The 26,972-nt window shown below is 34.5% G+C and overlaps 1 protein-coding gene across 6 annotated transcripts in view; it reads left to right on the top strand.

The window, feature by feature from the left end:
- RUNDC3B (RUN domain containing 3B) overlaps window positions 1-26,972 on the top strand; it is a 157,255-nt gene that overhangs the window by 47,730 nt on the left and 82,553 nt on the right. For 3 of the 6 annotated variants that reach the window (XM_007170300.2, XM_007170302.2, XM_057550570.1), the window contains exons 3-4: window positions 13,560-13,610; window positions 19,471-19,604. In XM_007170300.2, the coding sequence (XP_007170362.1) occupies window positions 13,560-13,610; window positions 19,471-19,604 (185 nt within the window). Of the gene's footprint in view, window positions 1-13,559; window positions 13,689-19,470; window positions 19,605-26,972 lie in introns of those variants that run through there. The other 3 variants (XM_007170303.2, XM_007170301.3, XM_057550571.1) reach the window with 2 other exon arrangements.

Raw genomic sequence — 26,972 nt, 5'->3', positions numbered from 1 at the left:
AGTAAATTCTATGAACAGCTCTTAACATAAATTTGACTTGGATGAAATGGACCAATTTCTTCAAAGACAAATCCTAACAAGAGTTACAAAGAAATAGATAAGTTGACTAGTCCTATATCTATTAAAGAGATTGAATAGGTAGTTGAAAACCTTCCAACGAATGAAACTCCAGGCCTACACGGTTTTACTGTTGATTGTGACCAACAACTTAAAGAAATAATAATAATCCCACTCAATCTTTACCAGAAAATAGGAAGGGAGATAATATTTCCCACTTCATCTTATGAGGTCAGCATTAGCCTGATGCAAAACTAGACAAACTATTACAAGGAAAGGAAACTATATATCACTACCCCTCATGGAAATAGATACTGGAATCCTCAATTAAATATTAACAAATCAAGCCCTGGAATGCAAGGACATTTCAGTATTTGAAAATCAATTCATGTATTTCATTTCATGAACAGACTAAAAACATTAATTCATGATAAAACTACTCCGTAAACTAGGTATGAGAAGAGAACTTCCTTAAATGGTATAGTGCATTTGGATTACATTAACAGAATACCATAGACTGGATGGCTTATAAACAACAGAAAGTTGCTGTGTCTTCACATGGTGGAAGGAGTGAGGGCTCTTTCTTGGTCTCTTTTATAAGGCCCTAATCCCATTCGTGAGGGCTTATGATGTGATAACCTCCTCAAGGCCCCACTTCCAAATACCATCATATTGGGGATTAGGTTTCAATATTGGGGAGACACAAACATTCAGTTAGACACAAACATTCGGTAGCAGGCATCTACAGATGTCTACAGCAGGGTTTCTCAACCTTAGTACTATTGACATTTTAGACGAGATAATTCCTCTAAAACTCAACATTGTTAACATGTCAGTTCTGTCTGTATTGATCGATAGATTCAATGCACTTTCATAATCTTAGCAGGTTTCTTTGTAGATATCAAGCAGATTCTATAAATGGCTAAACAAAGTAAGTAGAAAAGGCAAAACAATTTCACAAGGGAAGAACAGAGTTGGACACTCAAGCTCTCTGATTTCAAGACTGTCAGGATACAGTGATTAAAAGAGTGTGTTATTGGTGAAAGCTTTTACATATAGATCAGTGGAATGGAACAGAGTCCAGAAACAGAGGCACACAAATATGCTTGATTGGTTTTGGCTAAGATGAAAAGACAATTCATTGGTGAGTTGATAATCTTTTTCAACAAATGGTGCTGGAACAATGGGATTACTGTATGCAAAAAATGAACTATGAGTCATACCTCACACCACATACAAGAATTAATTCAAAATGGATCATAGACTAAATGTAAAAGTATAAAAACCTTAAGAATATAAAACATCTTTGTTACATTCAATTAGGCAAACAGATTTTAGATAAAACAATAGAAGCATGATCCATAAAAGCAAAAAATAACGAAGTGTTGACCTCATCAAAATTAATAACGTTTGTCCTCCAGAAGACATTGTTAAGAGAGTAAGACAAGCCATAGGCTGGGAGAAAATAGTTGCGAATCACATATTTGACAAAGGGCTTGTGTCCAGGATATCCCAAGAACTATAAACACGTAATATGAAAAGAACTAACCCAATTTAAAAATGGGCAAAAGGGGACTTCCCTGGTGGTTAAGACTCCAAGCTCCCAAAGCAGGGGGCCTCGGTTCAATCCCTGGTCAGGGAACTAGATCCCATATGGCACAACTAAGAGTTAGCATGCTGCAATGAGGATCCTGCACGCAGCAATGAAGATCCCGTGTGCCGCAACTAAGACCCAGCACAGCCAAATAAATAAATAAATAAATATTAAAAAAAATAAAAATAAAAATGGGCAAAAGATTTGAACAGATACTTTACCCCTGAAAGTAAACGATGGCGGGCTTCCCTGGTGGCGCAGTGGCTGAGAATCTGCCTGCCAATGCAGGGGTCATGGGTTCGAGCCCTGGTCTGGGAAGATCCCACATGCCGCGGAGCAACTAGGCCCGTGAGCCACAATTACTGAGCCTGCGCGTCTGGAGCCTGTGCTCCGCAACAGGAGAGGCCGCAATAATGAGAGGCCCGCGCACCGCGATGAAGAGTGGCCCCCACTTGCCACAACTGGAGAAAGCCCTTGCACAGAAATGAAGACCCAACACAGCCATAAATAAATAAATAAATAAGTAAGTAAATAAATAAATGAACGAAGGCAAGGAAACACATGAAAAGGAGCTCAATATCATTAGGCACTTGGGAAGTGCAGTTAAAACCACAATCAGGCACTACTGCGCACCTATACCAAGTTCTAGTGGGGATGTGGAGAAATTGGAACTCTCATGTGTTACTGGTGGGAATGCAGAATAGTTTCCCAGAAATCTCACTCCTTTACTCAAGAGAAATGGAAACTTATCTTTACACAAAGACCTGTTCATAGCAGCCTTACTCATAATCACTAAAAACTGGAAACAGCCCAAATGTCCTTTATGTGATGACTAGATAAACCAACTGTTATATATCCACACAATGGACAAACTGAGCGATAAAAGGAAAAAACTTCTTTCTACACACAACAACCTGCTTGAATCTCAAATGTATTATGCTAAGTGAGAGAAGTGAAACTCTTAAGGTTAGATACTGTATGCTTCCATTTATATGACATTCTAGAAGAAGCTGAACTATTGTGTTGGAGGAGAGGTTCAGTGGTTATCAGGGGTTAGAGTTTGGGGGTGTTAATTATATAGTGTCAGCATGAAGGAGTTTTTTTGGGTGGTGGAACTGTTACGTATCTTACGGACATGGTCACATGACTACTTGCACTTAAAAAAAAATCATAGAACCGTATACCAACAGTAAATTTACTGTAGGTTAAAATATATATTTATAACTCCTTCAAATTTTATCGCTTTCCATTAAAACATTTTAAAATGGCGAGGATCCCACTCTTTCATTGTAATACTTAAAATTACCACTCCTTGATCCCGAGTTACTTTAGGAAGTTGAGTAGTTTTTCATAGAGCACAGTAGAAGGAAACCCCAAGGAAAATCCCTTTACCATCAGCCCTTCACGTGTTTCTTGGCTAAATGTAACTCACTTTTCCTCTGCTTTGGAAATGAGTCATAGTGTGAGTTCCCTATACTTTTTCTGGAGCAGATGCTTTAAATTTGACATTGTACGAATGCTTTCCTCTTTTTTCCCTTTTCCCCTAATCTTTTCCACACATACACACCCTATTCTCTTTATCCCATTTATTCTCTTATTTAGCAGTCCATCTAGGCCCTGTGCTAGGGAATGGAATACGAAGATTAATCAGGCATGCTTTCACGTGAAACTCAGTTTTGGAGGGCAAAGGGAGGATACATTAACAAATAATGATGTATATTAGTGTCGTTGAGTCATAGTAGAAGTGTTAATGAGCGTGATGTAGCGCAAAAGGATGAATAATCCTTTCTGCCTGGATGGGTCAGGGAAGGCTCCACACAAGAAAGGGGCATAAAAGTGACTCAAATAAAAATTAAAATTTCATTTTTTATGGGAGATTGAAAAAAATAAAAAATAAAAATAAATTTAAAAAAAAAGAACGACATAATGGCATTTGCAGCAACATGGATGCAGCTAGAGATTACCATACTAAATGAAGTAAGTCAGAAAGAGAAAGACAAATACTATATGATATCACTTATGTGTGGAATTTAAACTGTGACACAAATGAACTTATCTATGAATCAGAAACAGACTCACAGACATAGAGAACAGACTTGTGATTGCCAAGGGGGAGGGGGATTGGGGAGAAATGGAGTGGGAGGTTGCGGTTAGCAGATGTAAGCTTTTATATACACAGTGGATACACAGCAAGGTCCTACTGCATAGCACAGGGAACTGTATTCAATATCCTGTGATAAACCATGATAGAAAAGAATATTAAAAAAAAGAATGTATGTATGTATAACTGAATCGCTTTGCTGTACAGCAGAAATTAACACAACATTGTAAATCAACTATACTTCAATTAAAAAAAACTCGTTAATCATTCTTTTTAAAAATTTGTTAAATTTATTTTCAAGGAAAATGTTATATTTATGTCTATTCACCATCTCTGGATGCTACTTTGGTAAATGCTATGAAATAAAGTCTGCTTCTTGTAAAAAAATAAAAAAATAAAAAAATAAATCTTGCCCAAACATACTGAATTCTTTGTTGATTAAATTACTCTAATCTCCCTTAACAATGTTAAGCACAAGATATATGTAAATATCAAGAAGGATATCACTTTTCTGGAAGAAAGAACATTTGAAATATTCCAGTCCACCAAAAAACTAGTCAAGGTAAGAAACTCAAAAATGGACAAGTCGTGGTATAAAATATCTCAACAGTCATTTACACATAGAGTTAACAGTCATTAAAATGTTTATAAAATATAGCAGATTTCTAAAAATACAAAAATTTCATTTTTTAAAATGTCATCTGTGACTTTGATTATAGTCGTATATTGTAGACCAGACAGTTTAAGAAAAATATGTCAGAAAAAATCTTGAAAAAAAAAAAAAAAAGAAACAATCTTATAAACTTCAGCTAGGTCGTGTGGGGATGGGATACAGTAGTGAATTTCATAAAGGTTATATGGAAAATAACTGATTAAAATGAAAAATCTTCTGAGTATCATAGAGGACTAAAGCCCATCAATTAGCAATACACTACTAATTGAAGAAAAAATGACCAAATATAATGAGATACTATTGAATATATCAAATTTCCTATGAATTAATCTGCTAATTATGCTTATTAACATTGGGCTTGCTGACTCACATTCAGTTTAGATGTTTGTCTTGATTCTAAATATTGTTTCCCCATTATACTTATGTACAGAGAATCCTTTTTTTGTTTTTAAATTGGTGTGCTCTAGCCTCATGGGTCTTTTCCTTTTTCTTGACTATACCAGACACATTGCTGTCATAGAGCACCACTGCACTTCTCCTAGGTATCCAAATGGTTAACTCCCCATCTGTTTCAAAACTGCTCATTGAAGCCTAAATCCTTCCAGCATATTTTATCTTATTTTATTTTTTTAACATCTTTACTGCAGTATAATTGCTTTAGCAGCATATTTTAAATTATAGCTCACCTTTCCTCCTTTCACCCCAAGCGCTCCTGACCTCTTTTCCCTGTCCTACTTTTTTTTTAAATTAATTTATTTGCTTTTATTTTTGGCTGTGTTGGGTCTTTGTTGCTGCGTGCAGGCTTTCTCTGGTTGTGGTGAGCAGGGCCTACTCTTCATTGCGGTCTGCGGGCTTCTCTTTGTCGTGGTTTCTCTTGTTGCAGAGCACGGGCTCTGGAGCGCAGGCTCAGCAGCTGTGGCGCACGGGCCCAGCTGCTCTGCAGCATGTGGGATCCTCCCAGGCCAGGGCTCGAACCCATGTCCCCTGCATTGGCAGGCGGATTCTTAACTGCTGCATCACCAGGGAAGCCCCTGTCCTACTGTTTTTTTTAAGTCTTAGCTTCTAACATATTATGAGATTTACTCATTATGATCATTGTTTATTATATTCCTTTACCTCTGCTAAAATGTAAGCTTCGTTAGGGTAAAGATCTTTGTCTGTTTTGTTCTTTGATGTATCCCACATTTCTATAACAGTGCCTGGGATATGGTAGGCACATAGTGAATATTTGCTGGAAAACAGAACTGAGAAATTCCTACTTCTTGATCCCCAGAGTACTAAACTCTGGGTTGGTTTTTTTTGGGTTTTTTGTTTTTGTTTTTTTCTCTGATAGTATCTGGATTCAGACTCTTAAAATAAGGTAGAACGCCTGTGACTTGACATTTTAGAATTTCTCCAATCCAGTTGAACTGTTATGATACCTAAGCATTGTTCAGGAACACTGGCTTGAACCTCAAAGCTCTTCCTGACTTAAATGATAAACAGTTACCTCCCCATGAGGCCACCTTTTGAAGTGTAGTAATAACACTTTTAGAAACAATGGGTAAAGATAAACCTATCCATTTGGCTTTTGAATTTTCTTTGTTCATTTTTGAAGGTTTTCCAACTTTTGATTCTTGGTGTGCACACAAAATGAGACTTGAATTGTTTCTGTTGTAACATAAGAACACAACTCACCCAATAAAACCCACCTACTCAGGCCAAAAAAACATGATACAGTAGATAAGAAAGTGGCTCCGAAGGTTACCAAAGTTTGGCTTTTAGACAGTGGACAAGGCCACTTTGTACTTGGAATGTACTTCCATTATACACTTGGAAATGTAGGAAACCTTCAGCAGATTTTGTATCTCTGGAAATCATAATATTCAAAAAATTCTTGAAACATCCAGGGTTATATGTAGCATGGTAAATTTGGTTCAGTGTCTTAAATTGTATAGGAAATAAAATTAACCTCTATATAATATAGTAAATTTAAGGTTCGGTAGTAAATAAACAACTATGTAGATTCTAAAAACAGAGAGCTTTAGTCTCTGTTTAACCATACTCTGCAAGTATGGTTACAACAAAAATGGTAACTGAAAAAATTTGTGTCACTCAGATTTCCATATTCCTCATGTAGCTTTTTTGATTAAAATATATTCCTAAACTTTTATTTACTTCTAAGCTTATAGCCCTTATCATTTCTTGTTTTTCTGATGCCTTTTGAAAAACCTCTTTCTTCATTTTAAGATTTTGTCCCATACTGGCCATGTAGACTACTTGACTTTGCATTCTTGTTAATGTTCTACTGTGTTTTTAAAAAAAGAAGGAAAGAAAGAAAATCATAAAGCTCTAGCATGATTCCTTAATTTAACCCCTTTCTGTATATATATACTTTTTGTCTTCTTGGACTGCCAGTCATTTTTTGCCTTCCCTCTTACCCCTACTCCATGTAAAAATAACAAGAGGTTCAAATATAAAGCCATAGGAAGTATTAATAAAAGCTTCCAGAAATACCAGATATAATTGCAGCTGGCAACTTTTTGTATATCTGTCATGTAAATTATCTGTGTATATACATATGAATGTATATACATAGACAATATGTGTATTTTCTTTGTTATGACCTGTATTTTGCCCTTAGTATTGGCCATACTATATTTTTCCATTTCATTTTGTTTTATTAGTATTTTGACTTGAAATTAAATTCACATAACATAAAGTTCACCATTTTAACTACTTTAAAGTGTACAATTCATTGGATTTTCATATATTCACAGTGTTGTGAAACTATCACTACTGTCAGTTCCAGAACATTTTCATTACATTAAAAAGAAACTCTAGGGAGTTCCCTGGTGGTGCAGAGGTTAAGAAACCGCCTTACCATTCAGGGGACGTGGGTTCCATCCCTGGTTGGGGAACTAAGATCCCACATGCTGCTGGGCAACTAAGCCCACACTCCGCAAGTGCTGAGCCCTCGCGCTCTGGAGCCCGCGCTTCGCAACCTGAGAAGCCCACACACGGCAATGAAGAACCTGCACGCCGCAACGAAGACCCAGTGCAGCCAAAGTAAAAAAAAAAAAAAAAAAAAAAAAGGGAAAAGAAAATAAAGCCCAGTTCTGATTAAATCCCTCTATTTCAAATTCTTAGAATAAAATTAAATTTCTTTAAAAAAAAAATCTATATCCACTAAGCAGTCACTTCCTCTGCTCTCCTCCCCACCATTTCCTGGAAACCACTAATACACTTTTGGTCCTTATGGATTTACTTATTCTAGACATTTCATGTAAATGAAATCATAAAATATGTGGCTTTTATGTTTGGCTTCTTTCATTTAGCATGTTTTCAAGGTTCATCCATGTTGTACAGGTACCAGTACTCCATTCCTTTTTATGGCTAATATTTCGTTATATAGACACACCACATTTTGTGTATCCATTAATCATTTTAATTAATTTATTATTAATATTATTTATTTATTTTTGGCTGCATTGGGTCTTCGTGGCTGCATGCAGGCTTTCCCTAGTTGCGGTGAGCGGGGCCTACTCTTCCTTGCGGTGCGCGGGCTTCACATTGCAGTGGCTTGTCTTGTGGAGCACGGGCTCTAGGCGCGCGGGCTGAGCACGGGCTCAGTTGCTCCACGGCTTGTGGGATCTTCCCGGACCAGGGATCAAACCTGTGTCCCCTGCATTGGCAGGCGGATTCTTAACCACTGAGCCACCAGGGATGTCCCTCCATTAATCATTTAATGGACATTTAGATTGTTTCCATTTTTTATCTTATAACTAGTACTGTTGTAACATTCATGTACAAGTTTTTGAGCATCTGTTTTCTATTCCCTTGTGTATATTTCCATTTCATTTTTAAACAAATATATAATATTCCATTGTATGAATGAACCATAATTTATATCCTTTTTACTTACCAAAGTTTTTTACCAAATTTCCCTTTCATAAACATGCTGTCATATATCACTGAAAAAAATTTTTACATAGTTTTCTAATTTCTTTAACATTATTTTATATTAATGATAATAGCTAATGAATTCTTAGAACTGTAATTACTGAAATTAAAGGGTATGCACATTATGATATATGTGCTATGTTATATTTAATATATGTTGCTATATGGTCTATCAGGTTGTACCAACAGTAATATATGTGGTTATTTTTCTCATATCCTCATTATATTATTATATTAATATTTTTAAGTTTTAATTTGGTAAGGAGAAAACATCTTTTTTTGGTCTTCTATTAATATGAAATATATAAAACATTCTGTTATTTTAATTTGTTTTTATTTACAAATGAGATTGAATGTAAGTTCATGTTTGTTAATCTTTTTTCCTAATATTTTGATTATGACCTTTGCCTGCTTCTTTTGTGGAGTTTTTTAAATTTTTCTAGAATAGAAAAGAACTAATTATTTACATCATGTGGAACTAGTTTTTATATAACCCATCTTGATCAGTGACCTTTTTCTCCCTTGATATTAGTCTTCTTACGTGATTATTATTGGTAGTTTATTATTTTACTCTTATTTTTCATTTGAGAGTTTATTTCTGTTTTGAAACGTCTGAAATATTTTTCTTATCTTAGTTTCATAATACTTTATATGGTTTTGAATGTATAAAATTCTAAAACAGACTATTCCCACATACTTGGTTATTTGCTTCTCTTTGGAGCTATGTGATTGTCATAGTACTCTTAATAACTGTATTTGTTGTAGGCATTTTTGGGTGAAGAGCAAGAAAAGTATCTCAAATATTTGTACTTATTAGGAGATATAGACTAAACAGTTTTTATATTTTGTAACCAAACCATAATTTTCAAGGAGTCATTTTAACCTCCAAATTTAAATATTTTCTTATTTATAGAAGGAGAGATTTATTAATGGTTTTAAACTTTGTTATCCCTGGAGAATTTTTCAAGTTTATTTTACATGAACTTCACTTTCAAAACCCCTTCAACTTAAAGAATTCCAATTTAGATTTGGCTTCTGAGAGGGAGTAATACATAGAAAGCAAGTATTATGAAAAGATTAATTAAATAATAGCTACTATTGATAAAATTGCCTAGGATATTTTTAGTGTTTTTTTTTTAATATATGAGAGAGTTAAAACAACTTATGATTCTACCAGGTAATCCAAATTCTTGGATTTAGCAGGAATTGATGGTCTCTGATGGTAGTTTATGTTTGTTTATCTGTGTTTGTAGCCCTTTGAGTTTCTGCCAGAAGAATAATGGGACATTTCCAGTTTGACCTTATGATTTTTGCAAATTAGCATAGAGCAACTTACAGTACTTGTAATAATCAAATCATAGTTTGTTTATTTTCAGTAATGGAAAGTTGTTTTCTTGAGAAAATTTTTTGCTACATAATTTCAGCAACAGTTTTGATCACTTTTAATGCTCAAATATTGCTCATTTAAAGGAAGTAAATATTTCTCATTTTATAGAACATGGAAAATATTGCACAATATAATGTACTTTAATTCATCTTTGGAGAACATCATAATTTCAGTTCCTACACCTTTCTGATTTTCTAATCTCAATGAGTTGTTGATGCATATAATCTAATATTTTTATTCTTTGTACATTCCTTTTCTTTCAAGTCACTATGACTTTTCAAATGTAAAATATTTGCATGATTTTGGTGCTCAGTTTTTAAAAATTGTTGAATCAAATAGCCAAATACTTTTTCTAATGTACCTAGCATCTACCTGTAAATGGCATTTTAAAGTAAACTTTTAAAAAGTTTAAGATAAGTCATATATAATATTAAATTTTAATTTCAGAAGCTATTAAAAAATGGAAAATGGCTATATAGAAAAGAAGATAATATTGTTTCATTGTTAGCTTAATTACAGTGCATATTGCAGTTGTAAATATTGCTTCACTGAATGATTTTTCTCTTAATATAAATACATGGTTGAAGATTCAAAATGTCAAACAATAAGAACTTGCACATTATTATTATCAGTGACAGAAGAGACTATATGCTATCTGGTATTGCCAGTTTAAAAAGAAAACTTGTGAAAATTCTGACTTACTATTTGATCATTTATAATCAGTTTTTTTATTTGCCTTATAAATAGCAATCAGTTTACAAATCAGTCCAACTAGGGATCTTTTCAGGAATCCATCTTGAATCACATAAAAATAAAGTCATCTACCTGTAGCCTTATTAGCAGAGTATATACACAGAGAGAAAGAAAATTAGACTAAGTACAGCAGAGGCAAAAGGCTCACCTTCTACATAGTTGTCAAATTTTATCAATCATGATAATGTAGCTCAGTCGTCAAAGAAATCAAAATAATTAGAAAGCTGAAGTTGTAACAAGGGCTAACATGAAAAAATGGAAGAATAAATATCATATTTATGGATTAGAATTATATTCAGTCTTATCACCAAGGCTGATTCATGTGTTTAAAGCCATGGTCAGTAATCTTTTCTGTATGATGGCCATTTTCCACCTTAATATAAAGATTATAAAGTTGATTTACTTTCATTTATTTGTTTTTGAAAAGCATATACTTTTTGAGTCAGAAAACACGGTATCTTCAGTATGATTAAGCATTCTTTTATTGCATATCTATTTCTTTTTTAAAAAAATATTTATTTATTTATTTATTTTGGCTGTGCTGGGTGTTAGTTGCGGTGTGTGGGATCTTTGCATGCAGGATCTTTAGTTGTGGCTTGCGGACTTCTTAGTTGTGGCATGCATGTGGGATCTAGTTCCCCAACCAGGGATTGAACCCAGGCCCCTTGCATTGGGAGCGTGGAGTCTTACCCACTGGGCCACCAGCAAAGTCCCCGCATATCTATTTCTGAGTAGATTCTTCTTTTGGCTGAAATTTCAGAAACTTAACACCTAATATCACAATATATTATATAATTATAATGGTACATTTCAATGAATTTGGTTCTTGAACAAAACACTTTCAGTTTATTTGGTCTTGTCTCAACTGTCTTAACATTATATATTTTAAATATGTAAATAAATGTTATATATTTTATATATTAATATACCTATATTTTATATGTGATATTATATGTATTTTATGTTATAAATATTTAATATTGTATACTTTAAAACAAACGTTTTAATTTCAACTACAAATGAGAACGTTTTCTACTAACAAGCACTCCTTGAGCCACTTTGAAATAATGTAAGCTTTGTCGTTCATTTATATATATATTTTGGGGAGCAACTAAACTAAGGCTTTAAATTTTATATGAAAAATATTTACCTCATTCACAGTGCATGTTTACTGCCCCATTATTTTTCCTATTTCTGAGGCTGTAGTGAGAACTCATATCCAACCAGAAAAGCCAGCTGACTGATTCTCTCCATCTGTCAGATCTTGTCTGTAGCCAACGAGTAGATCAGTATGAGGCTACAGGGAACAGGGGTGTGCTTGGGTCTAGGCAGGCTCTCTCTGGGCCTCTCCTTTCCCATCTACAAAACAAGAGTGGTGTTGAAATTTGACTACAGATAATTTGGAATCTTGTGGATTGTCATTTGGTCTGGATGCTTCTGGTTGCTTATAACTGAGCTAGAGTGAGATATTAAATTATAATTAAAGCAATTAATGCCTACAAATAAGTGAAAATGTTTTAATTGTTAAAATTTTCACATGGTGTCCCATAGCCAGGATCAAAATAACATGCATAACCAGGGCATAAAGGCTAACATATTAACAGCTTAAAAAAAACCCTAAACTATAAATTGAGCTTCATAATAGAGTCAGTAGTTGTTTCCCATTTTGTGCCAAGGATTGATTAAGCCATGACATAAATCTGGACATGATACATTTTACTTGATACATTTTTTGAAGTGAAATTACTTTAAGTACGGTTTTCCTGGAAATTGTTTTTACTTTGATAACTTTTTGATTACGTAAATGACTACAAATAAGATACATAACTTTACTTTCAAGGCAGAGCTAGTAAATATGGTTTAAACATTAAGAATTGGTATTCTTAATATTTTCAATGAAAAGCATTCTGTTCTGATTTACATTTAATGCAGAGAGATTTTCATTTTGTTTGTTGTAGTTGTAGAAAGAGCATTATGTTTTAACATGGGCTTCAACTAGGGTACCTTCTGGTTATAGATCCTTTTGGATATGTGTTTCCAAATTTAATATTCATTTACAGTGATACAAATGGACATAGGAGGATAGAGGTGAATAGTAGAGACATAGAAGTGACCAATAGCACAACTATATATATCTCCTTCCTTTCACTTTTTTAACACTACTGACTGTGTTTGGTTGGTTGGTTTTTGTTTAGTTTCATAAAAGGTCTAAGTATTTGGAAAGGTGTGGAACCATGTCCTATTGGAGATTTCAGTGTTTGCTTATGAAACAAAAAGATATCATCTGTTGGGAATATGACTTCAGAAATTTGGCTTTGGAGTTTTCCTGTATAGGAATTGCCAAACAACATAGGCAAGAATTTATAGTACTTTTCCAGATGGTGATTGTTAAACAATAATTGGAAGCTGTAGGAAAAAAACAGTATTTTGCATGAAGTAGGCATTTAGTCAACATTGGTTAAACTGAAGAACATTTTACTAGATATTTAAGTGCTGTTCTCATAATTCTGGAAAAAAAAAAAAAACCATACAAACTTTAACTCTGCTTAGACCAAAAAAAGAAAGAACTGCTCTTCAAAATGAATTTTACAACTTTCAGAAAAGTTAACAGTAAAAAAGGTATATTTATTTTTAAAGTTGAAACCTTTCTAAGCCATATAGTTCAATAAGTGAGTAATTTTTCTAACCAATCATATGAATTCTGAGGTGCAAAGCTAGCAAATTCCGTCAGGCTTCTTTATGTTTGGGTAAGAATAATGGAGGTGAAAGTAGACAGGGAAAAATAGCTTCTCATTTATTTCTGTGACTTAAAGGCATCCTAGCCTCTCCAACAGAATAGGCTACAAGGGACCAGCTTGATTTCCGTGCTGAGTAGAGCATGAGCTCAATTCATCTTAACTGAGTTCATTTTACTTATTAGGTAAAAGTGGTGTGTACTGCATCAAGATTATGTGTAGCCATCTTATTGGGGCCGTTCCGCTTGCTATTGTAAACTTGATGTCAGGTTTCTTAAATATCTGTGTGTTGTTGTTGTTGTTTATTTTTTTTAAAGAGATTTCCCAAAGTTGCCGATGGCTGGCTCATCTCCCAATACCTCTTCAAGGTACTCTATGCTGGTGATGCCTCCCGCCGCTGAGCTGCGCGGGAGCATGGAATTGACTTACTGGGGAGGGCTGTATCAGTTAAGTGATCTTTCTTAGTACATTGCATGGGTTTTGCAAAGCTTTCTATCTTTGTTTTTGTTAATCCAGAGGGCAGAACTATGCTTTATGCTAATTTTTAAATTAAAAGCTTTTTGTGAATCCACACAATATAATAATCCATTTGCTCTCCTCCTTCTCCTACATGACCCCTCTATATTTCTATTAAGTTTCATGGTTTTAAGCACAATTCTATTAATCATGCATCTCTGTGTTATTTATATTTTATTATAATGATAATATAAGACTTATTGGTTATTCTGTCAGTTTTGTAAGTGCTGTGTAGTAATATTTTGTATTACATGCAAACTGGGTCTCAGGGCAGCTGTGTGAATTTCCAGAGTTGCTCAGTAAAACATACATGGGCGCTGTCAACAGTAACTGCTTCACTGTTCTTGAACCACTAGTGGGAATATATTCCTTAGTTTCCTTTCTTCCAGGTAGAATATATGCCTTTATTCACTTATTCAAAACTTTTTTATTGAGTTCCTGTTGTATGCAAAGCACTGCTAGGCCTCTGTGCTAATGACCTAGCCTTTTATTATATTTTTCACTTAGAAAAGTAATACATAGTTATTATTTTTAAAGATTACTTATAATAAGAAAGGTAGAAAGTAGAAAACAAATGTCTTCTCATTTCCTCAATCCTGATCCCCACAAACAATCACTTTAAACAATTTAATGTCCCCTATGTATAACCTTAATCACTACTGAAACGCATTATGCTTGATTTCTTCAGGGCTACACATTTATGCGTGGCTCTCTGTGTGGACGTCAGCCCTCGGTACTCCAGTTCAGTCTACTGGTATTCTAAGCTTTATGTTAAAAAATGCTGGTGGAAGAAAAAAACAAAACCTTTGTACTCTGCTTAGAAAGATGGTAAAATTATTGGGATAAAAAAGCCTATTAAGTAAAATTCAGTTTTCAGATTTTGGGTGAACCTGGTTATCTTAATTTTTTTTTGTTTTGGAAGATTAAGAATTGACTTAATTTTTATGGTATAGATACATACTTGAGATGTTTGTTTGTGATAAATTCCTTACCAGTGAACAAGACATTAATTGTCAGTACCAAAGGGTAGTAATTACATTTTATAGATTAGTGACTGTGATTCATAGTTGCTAAATGATTTACTTGAGGCATCTTGTAACATACAGAGCTAGCAGTATAAGTACAGTTGAGTATCTAATCTAGACTCAGACTTCTTCAGATCAGCTGAAAGTGTAATTAAAGTTTTTTTTTTAAAGTGTTTATATTTGTTCTTTTTTTTAAAACATTAACATGAGACTTTATCTGGAAAATTAATCAAGGTCGTAATTTTACTTTCAAAGCTGGGTGATCTAATAAGTATAAGCTTCAACTAATAGTAGTACTTTTTTAAAAGGAAAAGATTCTGACCTTTTGTTGAAATGGGAATTTTCTCTATTCAGTAAAAAGATAGTAGAAAATATTAAACTAATTTTCATAAATTAGCAGTAAGAAATTTAGCATTGCTGCTATAAAATTTACAGTGAAAAGTTAAATACTGAAATATTAATATATTGGCAACAATAAATCCATAAGTAACCAGTTTCAAGTATCTGAAACTTTTGCAATATCAGAGTAGCTTATTAAAATTAAAATGGGACTGTCTTTTATTGCTTGTCTAGATGAATAGCAGCTCCAAGGTAATAGACTTTGTTGTTATCATCTAGGTGATATATTGTAGCACTAACAAAACTTCAGTTTGTGAGACCAGTCTTACACTGGCTCTTTACATAGCGAAGTACTAATACAAAGGGTGGAGAAAGGAAGTCACTTAACAGATTCATTTATATTTTATATTATCAAAAGATGATGTGTCATTAGCCACTACTAAATAGAGAACCACTTTGGAAAGTTTAGTTCTTGTTTTTAGAAGGTCTCATCTTGCCATAAAATAAGATAAAAGCAAAACGCGAGTATATTGCATGATGTGACTATATTATTTAAGTTAGATACCTTAAATAATATTAAGGTAGGTATCTAAAGTAATATTAAGTTAGGTGTCTAAGTTAAATAATATAGAAGAGTAATTTTAGAATAACATTGGATCTTAGAGATCACAGGCCATTTTAAGTTGCTGAAAATGAGGCAGTTTAGTGGGAAAGACATCACATAGCTAGTTAGTAGCAGATCTCCTTTTAGTCTAGCAAACTTTCACCATTTATATCTGTGCCTAAAATGAATTAGAGTTGGATTGATGGGTTGGGAATAAGTTTTGAAAAGCTTGTTTAACTTTGTCTTTGGTAAAAAGTCAACTACTAAAAACATGTAAAATTGAAAGCACTTTATACACTTACACTTGTCAGCAACGTTAAAAAGAGAATTGTTAGTGACAGCATAATTCTTCTCCTGAATAAAATTTCTTCAAAATGTAGGCAAGTCAGTTTCTTGCTATGTGATTTGCTTTTGTGGTTCTTTTTAAAGGAAATGAGAATATCTTTGGAGTGATTATTTATTACCTCAATAATTATTTTTAAAGGCATGATCAGCCTGTAGCTTTGTTTTTTAATTTTCCTGTTGAATATTGGTTGCAGACTAATAGCCCAAGTACATCTTTTACTAGCAGTTAGTCTGTGTTTAAGTAAAAGTGATGTTCAAGTAATAATATCTCAAATAACCAGTTGAACACTTCTGTTATTTTTAATTAACTTCAACCTTTTTCATAGACGCAGAAATTATTTAATTATTTAAATAAAACCCTAGGATACATGAACAATTTACATGAGAGTTCATTTGGAGGTTCTAACAAGGGACTCCACCTTCTCTTAACCCACATCCTTCTGAATGTGAAAAATTCAGGGTCTTGATTTAAAAACTTCATTTTGGAAATGATGCACGTGAAAGAGAAAGGAAGGCAGAATCAAGCCAAGTCATCTTCTCATCTCGTTTGTTGAGTAGGTAGCAGTGTTGTGAAGATACTACTGGTATACTTAAGGCCCTGCAAGTCATGGCAACATGTCATTTTGTTAATTGTTTAGTTTCTCAGTTTGTTAGCTAGGAAATCTTGTCATTATCTCTTGGGTGAAAGTCTTGTAGACAGCATATCCTACACATAGCAGGAATCCTAAGGATTTAGCGCCCATTCCTTCTCTGTTTAACCTAAGCCTAGATATTTAGTTTCTCTATATCTTTGTTTCCTCTTCTCCAAAAGGGGGCTTTGTTATATTCTTTTGGTTTTCAACAGCTCTACTTTGAAACTTCTCATAAATTAATTTCCTCAGCCATGTCAAACTCATGAGAAAATTTAAAATAAAGTCACCAGAGAAATCTTGTGATTCTCCTTTTGAGGTCCCTGGCAGTGTGTAGTACTCCATTTCTTGAGGGAAGTGTGGTAGCTATTCCTCATTTTTAAATTGCAGGACAATCCCAATTAATAGAAGCCAAGGAAAATTAGTCAAGACTAGATTTTAGGGAGGTAAATTTAGAATGGTTGATATGGTAAAAGGTTGGATTAGGGAGTAAATTTTAAAGATTTTCTAGATTCTAAGCAAGTTATGGGAAAAACTTCACTGTGCATCTCATTCCCACTTTGCAATGCAAGGGGACCTTGGGTCTCTTGACTATTTGTATGATAATAGTAATAACAGTAGTAATCATTGTTAATATTTGTATTAGGCTGTGTACTAATTGCTGCACATACATTATTTAATCCTCACAACAGTGTTATCATGTAGATACCACCATTATTGTCAATTTATAGAAGAAACTCAGATTGGTAGAGTGAAGTTAAGTCATTTGCTTAAGATTGCACGTCTAGAAAGTGATATAATTCTGGTCCACCAGGCTCAAAAGCTCATATTCTTACCATTAGGCCTCGTGTTTCCTCTCCAAATGGCTAACAAATTGATAACATGAAAATTGCCCCAAAGACAGACTATACTGAGATCCTGTTCTAGGAACTTTTTTTAACTAAAGAAGAGAGGGGGCAAAGAAAAGTGATGGGGAGAGATTGAGAAAAAGAAGGAAGATTATAAACATTCCTATAGATTTCTATTTTTTGGTAGTAAGATTTAATTATTAAGGAGACATTTGAGTTATATAGATGTTTGAGTAAAGATTTCTAGATGCTTTTGTAGTTTTAGTTATTTGTAGACAAAGCTAAATGTATTTGTCCAGAATATTTGATATCTAGCATGCAGACATCTTGATACCAGCTTGTCATTGAGCTGTTTCTGTAAAAAGATACTAATTAGATTTCTTAAATTCAAATTTCTATATGCATTGCAATTAAGATCTTGTTTTGTGCTGATTAACCAGTTGATTTGTTTAGTAAATATTTATTAAATGCCTGCTATGAGCCAAGCACTGTGTCAAGTGCTGGAGATAGAATTGAGGACAAATAAGATACAGTCCTTGCCTTAGTGATCTTACCACCTAATATGTGAGACAATCAAGTAAGGAGATAATTATAAGGGTAAGTAAGCTCAGGGTGATACGCCAGCACATAGGGAGGAGTAACTTACTGCAGAGATCACACGTGGCTTACCAGAAGAGGAGCCCTTGGAAATGTCCTGCATGATGAATAGGGGTTACTATCATGATATGTGAGCTTTCTGTTGGTTGAGTAACTATACTATTAGAAATACCAGGGGGATCTTTTAAAAAATACCAGTGTGTAGGCCCACCCCCCAAGAGTCTGATTATTTAGTTTGGGTGGAGCCCAGACATGAGTACTTTTTAAAAGAAGCCCCGTCATTCTTATGGGCTGCCATGGTTGGACACCACTCAAATATTTTAGGCATTGTTCCTAAAATGCTGCTTGTGGACAAGAACACTTTAACTCTTTTTGATGTTGCTTAGAGAGAACGTGTAACTGGGGAAAAGAAGATTGAGATAAATATTAATTGAAAACAAAGAAGCAGAGATTTTAAAATATAAAAGCTAATCTTTCTTCATTAAGATTGAACAACTTCCCTAGGTAAGAATAATTATTCCAGACACCTGAAGAAATATTAAGATGTCTCTCATGTCCCATTTAAAAATATTCAGAGTAAAAAATTGTTCCCCTGGACCTACTACTACTCAAAGTCCTGCATAGAAATATTAATACTAATATAAGATACACACAAAAGAACATTTGTTCTTGAACAATACATAATTACCCAAATCTGGAAGATTAGAATAGTAAATGCCTGAAGGACTTGTCACAGGTTGGTGACTAGAAGAGAGCAGATGAATGACAGTTAGATGAAGGCTTGGGTAGAATGGTAGTGAATGGGTGGGAATGATTAGTGAATGTAGGAGTCTCAGTGATTATAGGTACTTACAGACCACACATTGTTTCATTTCTTTGAAGTGTCCCTCTGAAGAGGAGAAAAAGTGTTGCCTTTTAATTTTTTTCTGTTATTCCAAGAAGAGGAAGCTTTAGGATGCAACTGGTGACATTTAAATTAATGCTTAACTAGAACCACGAGGAGGCATACCTGCGTGCTCTCTGAAAGACTGTGTTAGAATAACAGGATATTAACCTATAAGAGATTTTTTAGTGTCTAGACCCTTTTTGCTTCATTTAATTTAATTTTATTGTTGAGAAAACTATGATCCAGATACATTAAATAAATTGCCCAAAGTAACACAACTAGGTAAAGGTAGAACGGGACCAGACTTAAGGCTTTTTGACCCCGGGTGCCCTTTCCACAATCGCACACTCTACTGACATTTATTTCTCAGAGTTTTATTGTTCTTGCGTTTTGAATTTCTAGCCTAGTTTTATTTTGTATTACAATTTGTCTCCTGAAGGTCAAGTAACCTGGTTTGGTTATGAAAGTCCTCGTAGCTTCTGGGACTATATCAGAGTGGCTTGCCGGAAAGTTTCACAGAACTGTATCTGCAGCATTGAAAATATGGAAAATGTCAGTTCCTCTAGAGCTAAGGTAAGACATAAATAATAATGTGCAGTATGTGTAATCTAATCCTAAGCAGTTTTGACCCAAATAGAAAATTTTGAGCTCTTTGCTATATAAAATCTTTCTTTTCTTTGTTGGAATTAAGCACTTGACCAAATTTAACATCTTCCAGAGGCTTATTTCATTTTTTATTTTTAGTAGCATGTAATTATTTTAGAATGCCCTTGAATCTTCACTGTTGCCTTATAAATAGCAGGAAGGTATGAAGCTAGTAACTATGAATTTCTTTTTTGAGAAGCACAGTCAAATATTTCCTAGTCTGTGAAGTTTCTACATTTCTTGAATTACCTAAATCAGTGATTCTTAGTGTCCTGTGCTGGCAGTCCATAATGTCAAAACTATTTTCACATAGTACCAAAATGTTATTTGCCTTTTGCACCGGGTTGATATTTGCCCTGCTGATGCAGAAGCAATGGTGGGTAAAATTAACTGGTGCCTTAGCACAAATTAAAGCAGTAGCATGAAACTATACTAGTAGTCATTGAGTTCTTCCTCACCGTACATTCAGTCTTTTTTTTTTTTTTTTTAAAGGTTTTATTTATTTATTTATTTATTTATTTATGGCTGTGTTGGGTCTTCGTTTCTGTGCGAGGGCTTTCTCTAGTTGTGGCAAGCGGGGCCACTCTTCATCGCGGTGCGCGGGCCTCTCATTATCGCGGCCTCTCTTGTTGCGGAGAACAGGCTCCAGACGCGCAGGCTCAGCAATTGTGGCTCACGGGCCCAGTTGCTCCGCGGCATGTGGGATCTTCCCAGACCAGGGCTCGAACCCGTGTCCCCTGCATTGGCAGGCAGACTCTCAACCACTGCGCCACCAGGGAAGCCCCGTACATTCAGTCTTAAAAACAAAAACCAAAACAATTTCACTTAGTGTCCATGATGGTGAAGTAAACATTATTAATTTAATTAAACCTCAACCTTTGAGAATCTGTCTTTTTAATATCTTGAGTGACAAAATGGGAAGTATGTATAAAGCATTTCTGCAGCGTATTGAAATGTGATCGTTATCTCAAGGAAACATACTCATGCAGTAGTTTGAATTGTTAACTGAACTAGACACTTTTGTCATGTAATACTATTTTTACTTGAAAGAAAAACATTCAAACTATAGCCTTTTTAGACGTAGGCATTTTGTAGACATTTCATAAGTAAAGATGAATGAAGTAAACCTGTTCCTTCAAGAAAAACAGCTTGACAGTATTTGTTGCCAATGGTAAAATTAAAGCTTTCAAGTAAAAATTAGAATTTTGGAAAACTTGTAGTGTATTCACCATCTTAAGCTCGATAACTTCCTAGTACTTAAATGCTTTTCTGATAACATTGATGTTGATATTAACAAAAATATATTTATATTATTTAATGGAATGTGTCAGTATTTTGTAGACCTGCATAACTTATATTTTTTAAATGACTGATGTGTGGAATAATAAAATCATGCATGGGTAAAAGATCCATTCAAAGTGTAAGAATGTAATACAGTATGAAACATTCATTGATATGGTTATAGAGTCCATGTTGCAATTAACCTTTAAGAAATTATCACTTACTGACTTTTGATTAGAACCAAAGGAGAATATCATCCACAATTATCTGAAAAGGCTATTAAATGATTCCTTTTTCCAATTATGTGTCTATGTGAGGGTAGATTTTCTTCACATGCTTCAACCAGAATGACCCATTGTAACAGACAGAATGCTGAAGCAGATATCTAGTTCTCTTTTATTAAGCCATACATTAAAGAGATTTGTAAAAATGTAAAACAGAGCTCCTTTTCTCTCTAATTTTTTTTTTAGGGAAAGATAGTTATTTTTTCATAAAAATATGGTTTTCAGTGTTAACGTATAATAAGTTCATTATTTTTTAAATTACTATATATTTTTAAAATTTCCAGTTTTGACTTGTAGTGCAGTAAATATAGATAGATATAACCTATGTAAAAACCCTTTGGAGTCCTCAAAATTTTTAAGATTGTAAAGGTCTGAGCTGGTGACATAAGCTATATCAGCTTTAGTATAGTAGTTTATTTATTTTTATTGGTTTGTCATAGTAACTTTCCTTACCATTTTTGACACTTAAGAGTTACAGAATGAAATAAAAATGAAGTAGAAAATAAAGGTTGAAAATACTAGATATGTACAGTTTTAAGATCGACATAATTTAATTCAATTCATTATTTGACAATCATAACCTTATAAATTACATGTCTGTATAATAAACAAAAGTATAACAATCATCTTTCAACAGTGTAGTTTCTAAGTTTATTGTCCCTGTATCCATTTTTATTTAGAAATTTTTTTTTCTTATGGAAAATTTTTGGTTAGCAAAATTGACACATATATTGAAATTAAATATTTTGTAAAACATGGACCAAGTACCTAAAGTTTTAAAAATTTATTTTTACTTTTTTTAATATAATTTTTAAAGGTTACTTTCCATTTACAGTTATTACAAAATATTGGCTCTATTCCCTGTGTTGTATAGTGCATCCTTGTAGCCTATCTTACACCCAGTAGTTTGTACCTTCCACTCTCCTACCCCTATACTGCCCCCCCCACCCCAGTGGGGTGGGGATAACATTATCCTATTGTTAGGATAAGCAGCCTTATCCCTTGTTCCTTCTATAATGTAAATTTAACATATTAGACCAATTTCTGAATATACTACTCACATCAACCATTCATACATCCATGCATCCTTCCACCTGATAAATTTTTACTGAGCACCTATACCATGACAGAACTGTGAGTGTAGTCTTTAATACATCCTTATGACTTATGTCCCTAATCCTTCCTAGTTATTCCTGGTCTCATCTTCTTGTTTACTTTTTCCTTGTTCAGAAGCTGGCCTTGTCAGTGCTTTGTCCCAGAGGCTGGTTAGCCAAATTTGCTACTGAAAGAGGCAGAGGCAGAGAGAGAGTGTTAATTACAGATACACCAGAATTACCAAATACTAGAACTTTGCAAGAAGATACAGTATTGCAAAGAGGCCATTTTTATGTTCATTTTCTATTACTGATTCACAAATCTACCTCCTCTTTTAACTACCACTCGACTTTTCCTATCCCTAGTTCTTTAGTGTGATAGCCCCAAACCTGGAAGTCAAACAAATTGGAGGGGCCCTATAAACACTCCAGGCTTTTATTTGTGACGCCAGAAAGGCTATACCTTGGGAGTAAGGGAAATTCAGATGAAGACCAGCCCCCAAAAGACCTAAAAGTGGTGTCCTTAAGTGGTACAAGGTGATTTTCAAGTACACTGTCTACCAGAAGAAAAGTAAATCTACTCTAGAGAAAGGTAGCATTAGAGTTGCTACAAATTTTCCTCCACAATGTCCATTATTTAATCAGAAATCACCAGGTATATCAGGAAACAAGATTAAATGAACAAAACTAAGAAATATAAAAAAGGCAATTGAAACAGACCTATGGGAGATGCAGATAATGGACTTTTAAGTAATTATGATATAAATAAAGAAAATATAGAGATGAATAATACTAGAGAACTGGAGTATATAAGAAAATCATAATAGGAAACTACAGGATATTCATTCTTATAGAACTTGTACAAAAATCGGTCGTTTGCTAAGTTGTAATTCACCTCAATGAATTTCAGAGGATTGAAATATAAAGTATGTTCTCTAACCACAGTAGAATCAATAATAAAAAGATAACTAGAAAATGCTTATATAAGTTGAATTTGAGAAGAATTTCTAAATAATTCATGGATGAAAGAAGAAATTGCACATGAAATTGAAAAATATTTGGTAAGTAATGATAATGAAAATATATAAAAAATTGTGCTTAGAGGAGAATAGATAGGCTTAAATAGGCTTTTATGTATTTTTTTTAAAGAAAGGCTGAAAAATCAGTGATCAAAGCTTTCATCTCAAGAAGCTTAAAAAAAAGTAATAGGGCTTCCCTGGTGGCGCAGTGGTTGAGAATCTGCCTGCCAATGCAGGGGACACGGGTTCGAGCCCTGGTCTGGGAAGATCCCACATGCCGCGGAGTGACTGGGCCCGTGAGCCACAATTACTGAGCCTGCGCGTCTGGAGCCTGTGCTCCGCAACAAGAGAGGCCACGATAGTGAGAGGCCCGCGCACCGCGATGAAGAATGGCCCCCACTTGCCGCAACTGGAGAAAGCCCTCACACAGAAACGAAGACCCAACACAGCCATAAATAAATAAATAAATAAATAAATAAATATTAAAAAAAAAAAAAAGTAATAAACCCAAAGTAGAAGGAAAGAAATAATGAAGAGCAAAATTTCAATTAAATTGAAACAAATGTACACTAGAAGAATATCAACAAAACCAAAAGTTGGTGTTTTTTGGTTTTGGTTTTTTAAATTTATTTATTTATTTATTTTTGGCTGCCTTGGGTCTACGTTGCTGTGTGCTGGCTTTCTCTAGTTTCGGCCAGCAGGGGCTACTCTTCGTTGTGGTGCGCAGGCTTCTCGTGGCGGTGGCTTCTCTTGTTGCAGAGCATGGGCTCTAGGTGCGTGAGCTTCAGTACTTGTGGCAGGCGGGCTCAGTAGATGTGTCTCACAGGCTCTAGAGCGCAGGCTCAGTAGTTGTGGCACATGGGCTTAGCTGCTCCATGGCATGTGGGATCTTCCTGGACCAGGGATCAAACCCATATCCCCTGCATTGGCAGGCGGATTCTTAACCACTGCGCCACCAGGGAAGTCCCAGTTTGTGTTTTTAAAAAGATTAATATAACTGATAAGTTTCTAGTAAGGCTACTCAAGAAAGAAAAAAAAAAGAGAGATTATAAATTACCAGTATCAGTAATGAAGAAGAGGTAAACCCCATTGACCCTACAGACATTAAAAATCCTAAAAGAAGGTATTATGAATAACTTCACACCTATAAATTAAAAAATTTAAATGAAGTGGGCAAATTATTTGAAAACTGTCACAAAGCTAACACAAAAAGGAAGAAAGCATCTGAATATTCTGATGGCTACTAAAGAAATTGATGCTATAGTTTAAAATCTTCCCCTTGCAGCTCATTTTTAAATTGAGTTATCTTTTTCTTATGCACTTGTAAGAATTCTTGGCATTCTACAAATGAGATTCTTTTGTCAGATACATATAATGCAAATATTTTTGTCCACTCTGTGATTTGTCTTTTTACTATCTTATATAATTAACAGTTCATCCCCTGAAATAGGAGGGCAGGTAGAGTGTATGGGTATTAGTTCAATTAGGTTGGTCGGTTTGGTGGCAAGAGTTTCCTGTCTTCCAGTTGTGTCTATTTTTTGTTTCTTCATATAGTAAAGTAGGGATAGTATTGTAACCTGACTCACACACAGTTCTTGTGAGGATTAAATATCTTAATGTGTAAAAAGCTCTTAAAACAGAGGCAAGCATGTATTAATTACATTCTTAAGAAGTGTTGACTACTTTTATTAATTTTTTGGAAAAACTTTTAGTGGCAAACAAACAAATATTTGTGTCTCCCAAACAATAACAGCAACCTTCAGTGGTTCACCATTATCTGATAAAGTCTAAAATCTTAAACCTAATTTTCAGCTTTTCCCCCTTTATGGTCCCAACAAGCTTTATATCTTCTGTTTCTTTTGTTGAAAGAAAAGAAACTGTTAAAATCAGCACCATTTATTATGACAATATAACAAAGAATTCCACAAACATCTAAGGACAGGAAACTAGGTGCAGCCCAGTTTTGTGTGGATTGAAATTAATAAATCAGGAAGCAGGACTTTGCCCCATATTTCTTATCTTAACAATAGCACAGTCTCCTGTGTCTAACTTTCTCTGGAGAGTAGCTTTTCCCGCTTCTGTTTAAGAATGTAGCTTTTTGATTCAAGCCACTACTACTAGTCTCTGTGTCTTTTAGATGAAATTTTAAGAAACTTGAGACTGGGAGCTGGTGCTTGCCTCTTCCTTCCTCTGTTCCAATCCGCTACAACTAACTGTAGGTTCCCCTGGGCTGACTCAGCAGAAACAATAGACTGAGCACAGGGCAAGCTAAGGGATTTTTAGGTTAAAAAAAGGTGGGCAAATTGGTGGGCAAACTGGCTGGCATGCTAACCACACCCATATCATTCCTTTATTTCCCAACAATACTGCTGCTTGTAGCCTGCTAGGTTTGTTTTTTTTTAATTTATTGTAATTTATTTTTGGCTGCATTGGGTCTTTGTTGCTGCGCATGGGCTTTCCCTAGTTGTGGCGAGCAGGGGCTACTCTTTGTTGCGGTGCGCGGGCTTCTCATTGCGGTGGCTTCTCGTGGAGCACAGGCTCTAGGCGCACGGGCTCAGTAGTTGTGGCTCGCGGGCTCTAGAGCACAGGCTCAGTAGTTGTGGCACACGGGCTTAGTTGCTCCGCGGCATGTGGGATCTTCCCGGACAAGGGCTCAAACCTGTGTCCCCTGCATTGGCAGGCGGATTCTTAACCACTGCACCACCAGGGAAGTCCTAGCCTGCTAGGTTTTTCCACGTCTGGATTAACTCCGTTTTGATCCTTCTGTCTGACAGTTTTGGTGAATTCACTAGAGTTGTAGACATTTCTACAACTGTAGACATTTCATTGCTTTTTTTTCTATACTGGTAGTCGACCATCATATATATTGGTTAGTGACACCTTTATTCTTAGCTGCCATTGCAGTGTTTTGAATTTCTATATAGTTAATCTTCATAGATTTTGTGGAGATGTGTGAAAGGGTTGAGTGAAAAGGAAAGTAATTGAATTATAAAATTCTCACTAAAAAATATAATCTTTATAGTCTTTCATTCTAAATAAAGAATCCAGAAGAAATGCTTTGGATTATAAAAAAACTTAACTGGCTAGTCCCGACTATTGAATGATGTTACCTCTTTTCAAAAGTAAAATTAAATTTTTCATATTTTGTTAGAATTGTGTGTTTTCTGTGATTTTGTACTAGAGTATGCTTCTGGGTGTTTTTGTTGTGTGTTTGTTTTTTCTGGTTTAAATTTTTGGTAATAGTCTTTAGAATGCTGTGGAGGCACCAAATTCAGTAACTCATGATTTGGATGCATGATAAATAATGAAATTTGGTTGTCTGAAACCTTCCTCTGGAAAGACTAAGCAAGTGGTATGAGGGTGATTATTTTTATTAATGAGAACGGACTCTTTTCTTCATGTTTTATAAGGGAACTCATTTTAATTGGCATGTTGATTTGGGCATTGAAGTAAAGAGGTATGTCTTGTGATTTCCTTATATAATTCACAAGAAGTCTCTAACCCAAGTTAAGTCAATATTAATGGTTATGTCCCTTCTGAAGCTAGAAAGTTAATCTGACATGATCTACCCTGCACCTTCAGAGAACAAAGTATATACTATATATAATTAAAATTTAC

This window comes from Balaenoptera acutorostrata, chromosome 7 (assembly GCF_949987535.1).
Source record: "Balaenoptera acutorostrata chromosome 7, mBalAcu1.1, whole genome shotgun sequence".
NCBI classification, from domain to species: Eukaryota; Metazoa; Chordata; class Mammalia; order Artiodactyla; family Balaenopteridae; genus Balaenoptera; species Balaenoptera acutorostrata.
The sequence above is the reverse complement of the archived record's forward strand: the minus strand, read 5'-3'. Positions and strand labels throughout refer to the sequence as shown.